This window comes from Diadema antillarum, unplaced genomic scaffold (assembly GCF_040938485.1).
Source record: "Diadema antillarum isolate AM-2024a unplaced genomic scaffold, OU_Dant_1.0 seq00001833_RagTag, whole genome shotgun sequence".
In the NCBI taxonomy this organism is placed as follows: domain Eukaryota; kingdom Metazoa; phylum Echinodermata; class Echinoidea; order Diadematoida; family Diadematidae; genus Diadema; species Diadema antillarum.
In genome coordinates, this window is record NW_027272506.1 from 22,476 (window position 1) to 38,808 (window position 16,333).

General features: G+C 37.5%; 1 protein-coding gene across 1 annotated transcript in view; it reads left to right on the forward strand.

Moving 5' to 3' along the window:
- The first annotated feature begins 11,400 nt into the window (after positions 1-11,400).
- The window catches only part of LOC139712637 (uncharacterized), a 95,175-nt gene continuing 90,242 nt past the window's right edge, over positions 11,401-16,333 (forward strand). The window contains exon 1 of the mRNA XM_071624446.1: positions 11,401-11,892. Coding sequence (XP_071480547.1) covers positions 11,748-11,892 — 145 coding nt within the window. The 5' untranslated portion in view covers positions 11,401-11,747. The remainder of the gene's footprint in view (positions 11,893-16,333) is intronic.

The window sequence follows — 16,333 nt, forward strand, 5'->3', positions numbered from 1 at the left end:
ACAAAGGTACAGCAAGGGACTGGTGATGTAATGGAAAGCTTTTGGATTCATTAATAGCTTCGGGGAAAGAATTATGTTTTTGTGTTATTAGGGAAAGAATCATTATAATTTGGAAAAATGGGAAAATCTGCCACATTCAGACTGCACTTTGCAGTATGCATTAGATTTGTCATGAAATTCGGTTTTGGTATTTTAGACATGCATTTTCACAAGGGATAAAAATGGTCTAATGAAAATTATTGGGATATTGCTCCATTCATTATGCAAGATATTGACAGAACTTTGTAGAAGGTTTTTTGTTTTTTTGTTTTTCTGAAACTGTCATCAGAATGTATCCCTCAATGTATAACCTCTTTGTTACTGCATTTAACGGTAGATGCTCATTTCCCATGTCAAAACACAGAGGAAAAATGTCTTACTTTAGTGCTGGAAAAAATTTTTTGTATGAGCTAGAATTTGATTGGTTGTTGTTTTGTCTTTAGGCCATACTAAGAAGCACAGAAGATGAGAGTGTTTGCCAGCAGAAGCAAAGCTTTTTCAGTGGAGTTATTGGCTGGGGGTATGTCGTGGAAATTATTGTGTGCTTTGAACAAATCTCTACGGGAGCTTTTTAAGTCTGGTGATTTCTGTGTAAGAAGTGCAGGAAAGTTGATAACTTCCATGTAATGACTACAATTGTATGGTGTTATAAAGTACAAGGTATACATTTTCCACACATGCAGAAAAAAAGGAAAATAGAAAAGTTGCCAAGTTGTTCCACCAGGTACGATAAGCACTCACTTTTCACTTTCTCTTATGACATTCACTCGTGCTTTATAAAAATGAATGTGAACGTCCTCTTGTTTCTCTGAACATTGCCAGTAGGGCTGTATGCAGTTGAAGAGAGGGCTATGCAAAAAGTGATGGACTTTTACAGTACATAAAAATTTAGATGGCAAAGATTTTATTTAGAGATGTTACATGCTTCTGAGAAGTGTAGTGAAGTTAGTCACCAAACAGGTGTTGAAAATGTTACTTCTTGACATTTGAATGTTACTTTCTGTAGTCCTTTTTTCTTTTTTGTGGTTATGTCGTTTTTAGTGAAATTGTACTATTTTGTTGGATGTGATTAGCACAGTGCATTGAGATTGTATTGTCTGTACAGGAAACAAATGTATGTACAGTAGCTATGAAATGAGTGTACAAACAAGATTGAATAATCCATTGATCTATGGAATGATTAAAAGATATATATATAATATTGACTCTGCACACCCGACAAACCAAGAAAATTGGTTTGTGTGTCAACCTGTATATGAGAGAGAACAAAGAAAGATATCACTTTGAAACCCGTGTCAGTCTCCTGTCTGTGTGTGAGTGTGTTTCTGTAAAGTTTGGGGATATTGCAAGGTTTTGCATGTAACACATTAGGGAGCTTTAGATTTTGACGCGCGTACGTTTGAGACGACGAGTGCGCTGGACGTTCTCCTCTCCCTCTCCCCTGCGTTGTGTTGAAAAATGGCTTTAGATTACGCTGGGACGCAACGTATAAAAAATAAAATCACGCCCCCAAATGATCAGTGCATGAAGTAGTTCTCTACGTTGCAAACTGTGCGGACGTAAAAATAGCCCAGTAAGCGTAGTGAAAAACTCGGGCGACGCAAGCTAAAAATAAATCGACTTGACACGCGCTTCTGAACATGTTTTTTCCCTCTGAACGTCCGCGCGTCTAAAATCTAAAGCTCCCTATTGTTATGTAATACTACACATGCCAACAGCAACAGCTTGTGTGTATGTGTTTGTGTTTTTTCTTCAAAATTATGCAATTATTGCAAGGCTGTGGATAAGATGGTTCAGTATGGTTCATTTTAACATGGCACCACTCGTATGAAAGTCATGCTAATATTGAGATACTAGAGGGATGCACTTACAATTCATGTACAGGGAACATCATTGAGCAAATTTGAATTGAGAGGAGTATGGATCTAAGAACAAAGAGTGTAAGGAAAAAAACAGAGTGCAATTGTCTGCATATTAATTTAGACAGGGTTCAGTAATAACTTCTCTTTTTCTTCTAGATCTTTTATATTTGGAGTCTTATTTGGTGGGATACCCAAGCAAATGGTGGTATTGAGCTACACATCTGGCATTGCTTCATGACTACAGTTTGTGCTAGCACTCCATTTTGCCATTTAACAAATAATTTGTTTCATTGGACAATGGAATACTAGTACAAACTGTAGTCATGAAGCACTCCATGTAACTATCTACCTGGTATGTTATTGGATGGCCATGACAGTTACTAGGCAACAACTAAACAGCCTGTTAGATTTCACTGTGTCTTGCCCCCATAAAGTTTCTGTAGGTTCTTTTCCTCTTGACACAGGGTCCACTAATCCGTATTATCATAGTTATGTTCATGTTCAAACCCATACACATATCTCACACTGTGCTCTCTACAGAGCTACCAAGTCTCACGCATTCTGCGTGAGACTCAAGCATTTAGGGCCTGTCTCACGATCTCACGCAGGGCACCCATTTTTCTCACGCATCGGGTGAAGTCTGTGCCAAAAAAAAAGGAGTATAGCTCAAAGGATTCAAGTGATATAGTTGCAATTGAAGGTATATTTCCCTTTTGTCTTTCAAAATTAGTAACAAAAATAGTCACTTAAGTGTGCACCAGATCGCATCATTAAGAGCTAATAATTCGAAAAAGCTCCCTACCATGGGAGGGGTGTCACCCTCCTCGTTCGCGCGCACATGCGCGCGAGCGCTGAAACGCCGAGTCATGAAAATCTCACTCATAAAAGTTTTTTGAACTTGGCATCTCTGTCTCTATGATAGGACACCTTAAACAAGTTTGATTGACATGGTGATGTCGGGTCACTTTTTAGAGAAAAAAAAAATAAAGGGAAACAAAAATGTTAGTGGCCAACATGACAGTGATCAAGATAATAATTGTAATCATAATGATACTGATTTTAAAAAAGAAGAAAGAAATGATCATGATGAAATAGCTTCAGGAATAGATTATAATATTGTTTGGAACCTTCATGCCATACCTAGACGAGGTAACTGGACTGTGTCACCTGTACTGTGTTAAACTCGTGGGGGCGCTAAACGTATGAGTTCTCAACAGGCAGGCTCTTCAAAATAATACCATGGAGCTGCATTGTAATACTCGGTACACCGTACAACCTGTATACTTAAACGCAGGGGGTCACTGCGAGTTCAGTGAAAGATGGGTCAAATAAATGAGTCAATCGACTTTACCGACCATTGTAATCTAATTTATTCCTTTTCCCGGACATCGCACAACTGTAATTCCAATTTGACTGTCGGATGTTGAGTGTGCGAAAGGTAGGCCTAAACCGAAACATTCAATCGACTTATGTTGCCACACAGATAATAGGTGAAGTTGATGTCCTGCGATTGTGCGCATCACAGCACATTTATGGCTCCCGACTGCCCTTTAAGTTGAATTTGATAGAATTCTGCAAGGAACTTGGACTTCTATTTAAGAAAAACACTTTATCCTAATGTCATAACTACATTCTAGTGTCGCTATACCACCATGAAAAAGATACTGAAATCATCTTGAATTACTTCTGAAAAAGCTCCTGTAGTGCACAGTTTGCTAACAACGGATGCTCATTTCCACAGATGGAAAAGTATACACATAAAAGAAATAAGGCTTACTCATTGACAGAATATTCCAATACACCTGTATTCTTTCCGCTTTCATTACAGAGGACAACACACACAAAGAACTAGATCATTATTTTAAAAGAGCAGATATTAATACGTTGTCGAAGTGACTGAGCAACAATGGCTCAATTTTCGCGGGACTGCAAACACATACTGAGTACTAGGCCAACAATTTTTGGTGAACGAGTGCAAAGTGAACACTAAGGGGAATCATCCACAAAGGAGATAACTACGTTTTACATCGTTTTATTTGTTTGATTGTTAGTTTTGAGTTATTAAATTTTAAACTTTTATCATGAATAGGATACTGTCCCTCTTCTAAATTGCTGTTTCCATGTAGAAAAAAAACCGAGGAAAGCTAAATATAGCAGGGGCCTGATTGCAAATTCGCTACTTGGCCTAATGTTACCATAAAGTATAAAGGCAGTGGATGCTCAGACGATATGATCCAATTACGTAACTCACCTGCTGATTGTATAATGACTGCGGATGTTCATGATGCTGGCGATCTAGAGGACCTAAAATTGTTTGTTGAGGAGATACCTTGCTCGCTCGACCGCTGCAGCTAGCTGTCTAGGACGATTCCATGGACAAAATAATTGCTCTAGACCCGATTAATTAGGATAAACGACCTTATACTAGTATCTGTCATCTGCTCATTGATTAACTAATTACAACGCAGTCTTGAAGTTTGTTTGTTTTTTTATCTACATGCCCTCATCACAAAGGAAGTTTGTTCAATGCTTTGCATGACACAGCGTTTAGCTAAAACGCCTACAAAACAAAACAAGAGAAAACAGAACAAACACACAAACGAATAAACATCGCATTCCAAGTGGGCCCTACAATGTATTCCAACGATGTTAAACACGGCTACGGGAATCGAGTATAGTCTTGAATTCGGTGGTAAACTAGCCTATATGTACAATTGAGGATGAAAGATGTTGACATTAGCCAAATATAGGCCTCTTTCTCAGCTACGATGAGACGCAAAGACATCTTTGTTTCTTTTTTTTAATGTTATTTCTTCCCGCCATCATCCACATAAAGTTTATAATACAGATGATACTCGTTATTCCGAAGGTTTGATATTTCGAAACACACAAATTCCCTATATCTAGATGTTCGATCCGGAAACAAAAATAGTTCGTCAATTCGGACATTCGTTTTGTAGTGTTTCTCCAGAAGTTATTCCGAAAGTTGTCAGTTCGAAAATGAAATAAGGTTCGTTATTCCGAAGGCTTGTTAATCCAAAACTAAGTTCGTTATTACGAAGGGTCGATAGTCCGAAAATACAAGAAGGCTCGTTAGTCCGACAATGAAATAAGGTTCGTTGTTCCGAATCCTCGATAGTCTAAAAATGAAATAGGGCCTCACATAAAGCTCATAGTTGCGTGTTTTGTCCAATAGTATACTTTTGGAATTACGAACTTTAGCCCTCCTGTTTCATTTGCCTATCAATGAACCATATTTCATTTTCGGATCAACGAACCTTCGGAATAACAAACTTTATTTCATTTTCCTATTATCTATAACCTTCAGAATTATGAGCCCTTTTCATTTTCGGATTGGCGGACCTCCCGAATAGGGAACCCTACTATTTTAACTTTTGCTTATTTTTTGCTTGCTTATTTTGCATTAAACAACGTTGTTACCAAACTCCAGCGCCGCCTTCAATTCAAAGCAGTTCAATTCATATATTCAATTCAATTCATTTCATTTCAGTTCAATTCAATTCAATTCAATTCAATTCAGTTCAATCATTTCAATTCAATTCAGTTCAGATTTTCTTTCTTACAGTATCACATGAATCAATAATAATTGCATGAAGTCGATATAGTACAAGATATGTGAATATGCACATGAAAACTGAAAAGAACTTAAAAGTAAGTGTCATCATTAATTCTCCCCTCTTTATTTTTTGTTGTATTTTTCAGGCAGGATGAACTATATAATATATCATTGACTACATTTTAGCTTGTATTTAACTACAGTAACTCGTCTCCACCGAGAGTGATGTTATATCACAATTGAATAGATATTTAAGTGCCTACTGACTGTTGTTTATCTACAAACCGTCACTGCTCCCAACAATCAGCAGTTTAACACCGTAAATTGCCACACTCACCATCTCAGAACCCCAAAACAATTTGTATTTGGCATTTGTATCAATTAATTGTATCACTAATATGACCGGAACCACACTGGTCGCCTCACTCTGTACAGGTATAGCTGTTACCACAGTCGCTCTGGATCGGGATCTTCCTAACACTGCTACAAGTGACAACATTCGTTTCCCCCATTACTATACGACCGCATTATTGCCGCTTAAAGGGACTGTACAGTACTGGTTGAGGTAGGGATTCATGTTTTGAACATTCCTATGTGAGATAATGAAAAACCTCTTATGAAATATGAAAGAGCATGTAATTTTAAGAAGGATTCAACGTTTATTTGATGAAAATTACTTTTCAAATGGCTGAGATATCAAAAAAAAAGTGCTAATAATAAAAGGCGACATGCCACAACTTTATTAGGATCTCTTTGTTTCACCTTGTTTTTGGATATCTCAGCCATTTCAAAACCGATTTTCATCGAATAAACTTTTGATACCCCTTTAGTCATTAGGTCAAAAAAGGCCTAAACCTGGACATTTTTGGTAACAAGCTGATTTTTTCAGGATAGGTCCAGAAAAATGTTTAGAATAACATACTAAAAGTCCTCATAAATCCTCTTTGAGCGTTTTCCACAATCCAAGATGGCGTCCAAAATGGCCGCCATTTCCAGAAATTCTTATAACTTTTCAACCAGAGAACCTAAATACAAAATTTAAATGTCTAAATATATGTTTTGAAGCATAAAGAACTCAATAAAATACATATCTAGAGATGTTGGTGCACGCTTGTACCGAATTCCAAGATGGCGTCCAAAATGGCCGCCATTTTCTGAAATTTTTATAGCTTTTCAGTCAGGTAACCCAAATACAAAATTTACATGTGAATGTCTAAATATTTGTTTTGAAGCATGAAAAACTCTAAAACCATATCAGGAGATGTTGATGCACGCAAGTAAAATCCAAGATAGCGTCCAAAATGGCCGCCATTTTCTGAATAGCTTTTAGTAACCCAAATACAAAATTTAAGTGTCTAGTATGTTTTGAAGGATGAAGAACTCAATAAAATACATATTAAGAGATGCAGACGCACACAAGTACCGTAATCCAATATGGCATCCAAAATGGCCGCCATTTCCTGAAATTTTTATAACCTTTCAACTAGGGAACCCAATACACATTTTAAGCGTCTTTACAAGTTTCGAAACGTGAAGGACTGAATAAAACACATATTAAGAGATTTTGACGCTCGCATGTACTGATTTAACCGCTCGAGCTCTTCCTAACATGGAAAATTGGGTGCAAAATGGCCGGCAGTCACAATTTTATCTCACAATTATGTAAATAAATGTCAGTATAGTTTATAAAAAACTTTTTATTTAAAATATAGTTCTTATACGAGTGTAAAGTATACAAATAAAAGCATTTGCATGTTAAACTCAAGGAGTGTGTCCTTGTTACGAGAGAAATATTTCACCAACAGATTTGTTGCTAAACAGAGAGCCTATATACTAGAAGGCAATATCTTTTTACCACATGGTCTATTTTCGTCACCTTAAGCACATGAGATGAAAATTTAGTGCTAGCCCCTTTTTATTACCAACGCATTTGATGTCTACCATGAGGTGAGTTCCAGTAAAAACAATTCTTAGAGAAGTAAAAACAATTCTTTTTGATATCTGTGCTACATAAAGGTAGACACTAATAATAAATTAGTGTCTACATGTGCGACAAAATAATGTGTTATTCATCACATGACAGTGAATTTCTTTGGTGCAGTACCTAAACATATAGTGTCTAAATTATCTTATTCATTTCGTGTAGATTAGGTAAAATTATATAATGAGTAGAAATCAGAGAATATGGCACTCATAGTTATTGGTACATGGAGGAGGGATACTCCTCTACCACACGAGGGACCTTTTTTCTTTCTTTTTTTACTCGAAAGTGAAACATATAGTGCAAACGTTTGGTAAGATATTGAAGTATTTCCATTAAAGAGTAGGAAATTGGATATACCAGGGAAATGGGTAATATATGGAAGGGTGTGGAAGGGGGATCCCCTCCCTCTCCCCACCCCCCACCCCCAACATGAGGGAGATTTCGCATTTTCAGACCTGATATTCAGACATCTGGTGCACCCTATTGGTGAAATATTAGATTTTTGTTTCCATCAAAAAAAGGAACAAAAAGATATATAATCATGGAAGTGCGCGCGGTTATAGGGTTGCCTGCTCCCACATGAGGGAAATTTTCGTATTTTCGGACTTGAAATTCACAGAGCTGTTGCATCCATTTGGTGAAATATCCGATATTTGTTTTCTATTTGAAAACGTTAGGAAAAATATATATTCAGGAAAGCGTCCGGGAGGGAGAAGTGTGAGAGGAGAATACTCCTTCCCATACGATGGAAATTTGGGGATTTTCCAATTTGAAATTCAGAGACTTAGCGCAATCTTTTGATGAAATATCTGAGACTTGTTTTTGTCCTGTATAGAAAACATATATTTATGGAAATATGCGGGGAGGTTTATGAGGTCATGCACCTCCCACAAAATGGAGAATTTTTTTCAGGCTAGGGTTTTATTGTGCGCTCTGTTGATGAAATACTAGATTTTTGTTTCTATTACAAAGTGTAAGTAGAATAAAGACTAGTATATTCAAGGCAATGAGCTAGTAGAGGATGGGGGGGGGGGGAGAATCACTTTCCACTGGAGGGAGTTTTGCATTTCGATGATTGTCATTAAACGGCCTAATGCACCCGTGGTGTTATATTGAGAAAATTGTCCATCCTCAAAGAGGAGATAATAATAGTCTCAATATCCCCATCCCCCCACCAACACGAGGGAGCTTTTACACTTGAATAGAAATGAAAATAATTATGTCATTTACATACACTTGATGGAATATTTGGGAATTGTTAATCAAAGAGGTATTTAATTAATATTGGGGGAAGTGAGCGGTTGAAAAGTTAGGGCAAATTACTCTCCAATATGAGGGAACTAAAACTTTTGCATTATGTAAGTGAAAGATCTAGTGCACACTTTTTGACGACAGATTCGGAAATTTGTTAATCTCAAAAGTGTACAAAGTCTACGGAAAGGGGCCGAGAAAGGGACGTTTAGCATTTTTATGATTGTAATTCAGTGACAAAGTGCAAATACTTCAGGTTGAATATTTGGAAAATAATGATTGTACAGGCCACCACCTTCCCCAAGGACGGGGGGGGGGGGGGGGGGGATGCATCCAACCCAACCTATACCCGTTTTGTGCACATTTTAAGGGAAAGATTCCACTGGACCTTCTGAGTTGTTGAATCTCGAACATTATGTTGAATTTCTTTGTCTCTTGAAACAGGCTAAAAACAGCAATTTTTGATAAACAAACGGCGGCCATTTTGGACAACATTTGGTTTTCGCGAAGAACTCACGTGGTTTTATTCGTACTTACAATGTACGTGCTTCATGATCTCTGAATAAGTATTTCGCTGGGTTCCTTATGTCTCAAAATTTATATTATACATTTAAGTGCATATCGCGGTCACCTAGTTGCAGGGTTATGGAAAAACAGGAAACGGCAGCCATTTTGGACATCATTTTTGAAAGTGCTTAAGTGCTTTATTTGTGTTTCAAAATCTCTGAATAAGTGTTATATTTGATTCCCTATGACTCAAAACGTATATTTCGACATTCCAGGTGTGTACAGTTGAAATCTACTGGCAAAATTATGAAAAAAAAAACAAGAAATGGCGGCCATTTTGGACGCCATCTTGGATTACGGTACTTGTGTGCTTCAACAACTCTTAATATGTATTTTATTGAGTTCTTCATCCTTCAAAACATTATCTAGACATTCAAATTTTGTATTTAGGCTACCTGACTGAAAAGTTATAAGAATTTCAGAAAATGGCGGCCATTTTGGACGCCATCTTGGATTTCGGTACTTGCGTGCACCAACATCTCTTAATATGTATCTTATTGAGTTCTTCATGCTTCAAAACTTACTTTAGACAGTTAAATTTTGTATTTGGGTTCTCTGGTTGAAAAGTTATAGGAATTTCTTTAAATGGCGGCCATTTTGGACGCCATCTTTGATTGCGGAAAACGCTCAAAGAGGATTTATGAGGACTTTTAGTATGTTATTCTAGACATTTTTCTGGACTTATCCTGAAAAAATCAGCTTGTTACCAAAAATGTCCAGGTTAAAACTAATACTCTTGGACTACTTAGAACTGCATGCTCTTTGACATCTCATCATTGCTCATAGAGTGGTTTCTGAATATCTCGCAAAACGTTTAAAGCTAAATCTTCACATCGACCAGAACTGTACACACCCTTTAATGTCTCTATATACATGTATCTACGCTGCCGCGACTTCGTCATTTTCATGCCCAGCATCTTGAACTTTTTTCCACTGTCATCGCAAACCAACAACACGTACAGCTTCTCCCAAAGGACAAAGAAGGAGAGACTAAATCAAGAAAATCACATATAAAAAGATGTCAAAGCAGAGGGAAATGTGTAATTCACTGTATTTATGAATATCACGCTATTTTTTGCGTGATGACTACCCGCTTTAAAGCTTTGCTACAATGTACATGCATGTTCACATTGCAACCATGCACTGCCTTCGAGACCTCAATGCCGCAGTCACATGCACAGACATCCGATCATCACCGAAATTCATCATGATTAGATATTGTTACACATATTGTGACCAAATCTCACGTGATTACACTGTTGTCCCTTTCTACGATTCTATTATCCCATATAGTTCGTCGAAAAGTATAAGCCTTGATAATAACTAATATATGTACAGCATCAACGTCACTTTCTGATCAACTGCACTCACCTGTTAGAAAAACCTCATACTCCCGAAAACTGTAGGTCATTATATCCACAACACCATCACCACCACCGCCAAAAAAAAGGAAAAGAACAAAAAACAAACAAAAACAACAACAACAACAACAACAACAACAACAACAACGGCAGCGGTACCAACAACAGCAAACTACATTCGTTTTGCGTACATGTGTACTGATTCGGGGGAAGTGACCCCACTAAAGTCAAAGAAAAAAAAAGAAGGAGCGGGATTTCATATGATATTTTTACCATAATATCAGAAAGAGGAAAACAAAATCTGAAAGATAAATGGAAAAAAGGATCGAAGGGAAGAAAGAAGAAGGAAGAGATGGAGACGAAGGGGAAGAAAGAGGACTGTGATGGGGAAGAACCAGAAGAAGAAGAAGATGGGAAAGAACACGAAGCAAAAGGAAAAACACAAATCAGGAGATTCATGTCATTTATGCAGCTATGAATAAGACAAAATTAAAACGAGCTGGAATACATGTATCAAGTAAAGACTGAAGTTAGCACGTCCTTGAAAGATTTGTGACGTGTGTTCGAGAGGATTGGCTTTGTTGAAACGCATTCGATCTTCATCGCTTTGATCGTGACTTTGCATCGAGCTAACGGACCAGCCATTGGAAGGAACTTAACTTTTACGTCATCAAAGCTTCCAGAAAATTTCTTTGGCAACTTCGGGGAATTGCATCCAAAAGATGTGGCTCCTTCGAGTACAACGCACTTAATTCTCAGCAGTCGCACTGACCGTGATGTTGATACCAACTGGTGCAAGCGCGTGTGCGTGATCGCCTTTGCCCGCTATGAGAAATGATAATTTTCAGGTCTGGATTGTCAGTAAACTTCGTCTGTACTCTTATTTCGTCATTGGCTATGCACCAATCGACCCGGGTATAAGGTGCACCTGTGGTCACTCCGTCAAACCTGCCAAACGACAAGAAGGGGAAAGCGGCTGAAGATTGATACCCTTCGGAAGTTTCAATAAGGACTCCCTGGAACATACTTTGGCTTATCCGATAAATACCGTGCACGAAGACGACATGATCTGAACACTTGCAAATGTAGGCCGAAACTTTAAAACCATGGAAGTAAGAACGATTGTTATATTTTTGCTTGCAATATTTGGAATCAAGAGCGGAACTCTACATAGTGGGTCGTCGCAAGCCGCTAGCTCGGCCGAATTTGAGGGGCAGAGGCGTGGAGAGCGGGCGGCTGCAGAATTGCAGGGTAAGCAACACTCGTAGCTTGTCTGATTTGTGAAAATAATTTACCGCAGGACGTAAATTGAGTCTTGTTTAGGCCGTGGTAGACGTGGCTACGGAGCAGGTGGGGGAGCTGAGTGTTTTCTTGGTCTCTATATCGCCGTCTCGAGCGACTGCTTTTTATTCACTTCGTTATATTCCCGATGCTCTCTATTTTGTTGGCTTCTCTCGTACATGTCAACTCCTCTCCGAGAATTGTCTCGGGTATCAACTTCTCTCACAATTGCACTCTCATGATGGTTGATGTAATCTAGGTCATATGGCAGGAGTATTAATGTGGTGCAGATGTGTCTTATATTCTGGGAGTAGATAATGTTTGGTAAGCAGGGAACTAGAACGCTAACCACTCAAGCCCTTTGTAATTTTGTGCTCTGAAATTGTTTTCTTTTCTAGCACCCCACCTCTGAATTTTGCTGCATATCTTGTGAAAGGGAATAGAAACTGGTTACTAGTGCATTGATTTAACTCTGCAAGAAAAGTGAAAAAGAAATTATTCAGTGTCATCTATTTGAAAGAGGAACCTGCAAATCGTCTCAAACTGCTATCATAACTAATAAGACCCAGCTTGTTTATCCCATCTAGGAATTGAGAGGCTTTTGAAACTTTGTAGCTGAAACAAAGAAATGTACATTGATCAACTACAAAGGGCTCAAGTACAGACAGATTTCTTTTTTTTTCAACTCAACTTTATGAAACATGATGAATATTGAAATCAGACATGTACTAATACAATAGAGCATCAACCCACAGGCACTGAAATTTGATATCTGGAATTTGACAGGTGAGAGGAGAATAAACTCCATGACAATGACATAGAAGTGGTTTGAATGATCACTGACAATTGCGTGCAGAATTACACAATCACAAAAGTGAGTAGGTCCTAGAGAAAGGCAAACAAAAATACTTGTACCACTTTTGATGACATGATCAAATCACATGGTAGCTGAACTCTATTGACTTTCTGTGTCAAAGAATATGACATTTTATAAATTTCTCTTTATTAAACTTTGGAGACATCCGCATGGAGAAAAATAATTCTTTCAAAAGACAGGACCAGAAAAAATGTAGTCAGCAATATATAAGATGCTTATTTCATTTATGTGGTCATTCATATTCCTGTTCTTATTCCTTAGAAACAAAATTGGGATAGGAATATTTCCCAAACATTAGGCACCTGTCCTTCAGCTTGAGTGACTTATCCAGCAAAAATGATTAGGCAAATCATTGATGCACTTTGAAGCAAATATAGGCCTATGTGCTGTTTTTTTTTTATATTGTGCTGTAAAGATTATTTCTAATTGGAATTATCTTATTTTATTGCCAAAAGTATTGTATCAAAAATTCATTTGTTTTATTTTTAAATATTCAAATTAGTGATGTCTCTTCATATTCTTATCTCATGTGCTCCAGCTATCCTGTAATATGATATCTGCTTGTAACAATAGAAGGAACATAGGGTTTATCAGTATATTTTCATATGACATACCCTAAATCTAATTTTGGATGAATTAATTGGAGGCAGATTATGAGGTGTGGTTGTGGTTTTCTCTTACTTATGGAGCAACACATGCTTCTAATGAAGTCCATACAATGCCTCTATTTACATCGTGCATTTTCAGTGTATATATATATATATATATATATATGTACTTATATAATCACTTTGTTCATCTACCTCAGTAGACTAGAGTAAGCAGTAATGAAATTGCATATTTATTTGATTATGTATTTCTAAGTTAGGTTAAAACACTGATAAGAACAGTGTAAAAGTTTGGACTGGTGGTTGACTACCAGTACTACTCGTACAAATCTGATGTTGTCTTTCAGGAAAAAAAAATGGTTAACATTAGAAGTGTTCATAAGAGATTTCTGCTACCTTAAATGTTGAACACACCCTCGTCATTGTCAAATGCCCTTGCCCTTTCATTTTCCGGGCCAGAAATGTTTATTTTGATTGATCGAGCTCCCAGGTCTCTCCCCAACACATTGCTGCAATTCATCTCATCTCTCACCATGTGTTTCTCATTCTCCCTTTTCCCTTTCCTCTCTTTTGTGCATTCAGAGCCATTTGTCCTTCATTTCATTTCATTTTGTATTTTCAGTCCCCTGATATTTTTTTTCCAAAAATGAAAGGAAACATAACAACCAATTTTTAATCTTTATTTAGTTGCCCCATCAGCCCCAAGGAGATAATCTTTATGGAAGTTAATCTTTATGGAAGTTTGGTGGCCCGATATCAATTTTTAGTGGCCCCAGGCAACCATGCCACTGCTGATAGTAATATCGAGCACTGAGGGTATGGAAACAATATGAAGAGTTTGTTCGCAAAAACCGATAAGTCCATATTTGCCAAATGGAGATATTCGCGATTAAAGGTCAAGAAAAATAAAAAGAATAATAAGAAAATTTTTGCTTCTTTTGACCATAACTTCAAAAATGTACCTTTGTAGTGACCAATAGGCCTATATCATTTAAAAGGTATTATTCTGTACTTTATGACAGAGACCGTACTTCAAAATCTTAAAAAATGGACTTATTGGTTTTTGCAAACAAACTCTTCATATATCCCATGGATGATAATGTAGATTGATGTAACACTTGGAATCAGTATTATTGCATAGACTACAGTGTACTCCCGTTAAACCGAACACGGTTATAATGAAATTCCGGTTATAACGAAGTAAAAATTCGGGCCATAACATTATCCACTTTATTTATTTTTATTGTTTATTTGTTCGGTTATAACGACATTTCAATATAACGAAAGAAAATCGCCAGTCCCGAGGACTTGGTTATAACGGGAGTCCACTGTATTTGATAATTGATTTGATTGTTTACTATCAAATAATGATTATTGATATTTACTATGGTAATCTAATGAGAATTATCATTCTGAAAAGGTGTGTAGCATAAGAGGAAGATGCTATTTTAATCTGTGGTATACATGTATGGTCAGGGCGCAACAGAAGTGGTGGTCAGATGGCCCAGGGTCACTAAAATTGATGTTGGGCCACCAAATTTAAGAAAAGCTACCATTTCAAGATGAATTTTTATGTTTGTTTTTTCTTGTGGGCCACTCCATTTCTTTCTTGGGCCACCTAGATTTCAGATTCAAGGATTTTAGTGGCCCAAACAGGCTGCCAGAGAAAAAAACAGACAATGTCGAGCCCTGATGGTTTATGTTGTGTAGTCATAAAATTGTCTTAACTCAAGTGAATAGAGCAACATCCTGTTTGTTATACATGATGCCCTTTATCAGAGAGGAATTGTGAAGATGGATTGATAGCCCTTTGCTTTCCAGCATTCCTGTCATTTAGTAGACTGCCATGTCACTGTCTGAGTACAGAGTACTGTGCCCCACACTGGCTACTCCAGTCTGCTAGTTTTCATCCTCCATTCACGAACTGCAGAATTTCCTGTTTGATAGACAAGGGGTGAATTTGCCCATTGCCAGAAAAGTTTCAGTTGTGCTTTGCCATATGATAGGTCACAGACCGAGGAAAAAATAAAAAGCGGTTGATTGAGAGTCCGACCATTGCGGTGCTTTTATCATCAGACCAAACAAAACAAAACAAAACAAAACGAAAAACAAAAAAATGTTGATAAATCATACCAGAAGCAAACATTTTGTAAATAATACCCCATTTTACTTCTGTTTCTATAATGACATTTAACATTGTATAATTATGTGCATTAGGAAAAGACTATAATTAAATACAGAAAATATGTACACTTAAATGGCAAAAGATTTTATAATCAAATCACTGGCCTGGGCCCTACCAATTTCTTGATTTGAACATTGTCACATGAAATCCATATACAGCCATGCTCTCTTCGACATGTTTGAGTTCCTGTAAGGCCAAGTAAAAAAAGATAGTAGTTTCTCGTCCGGGTTTTTTGAGCAAGGCGATGAGGGAGGTCCTTACTATTTGATATCTTACTATTTTTTCAAAGATTGTCAAAATGAAAGTAATATGCGTTTCTCGTCTGGTAATTCTGAGAAAGGTAACAAGAGAGGGCTTTACTATTTTCTATATCCAATTTATGAAATGAAATATCACTCTGGTAGCTGTGTTATGAGAGACCTGGGGGCATTTCTGACAAACTGTTACAAGCTATTGAAATCCTTGCATCTGATTGGCTGAGAGCCCAATTTGTCCGACAACTTGCTAGGGCAGAGTGTACGGGCTTCTACACATTCGAATGTGTTCATGTGTGCGTGCAGACAGCTGACAGACCAGGGGATGGTACCGGTGACCGACCCTGGACAGCTAGCTACAGACACGCACACTTTGCCAATAAGGTGCGGCGCCGCACGGCCACTGCACTGACTGCACCGACACCGTTCCTTCCGACACTGCACACACATGCACATACAATTTGTAGTCACAACGACATGAAAATGT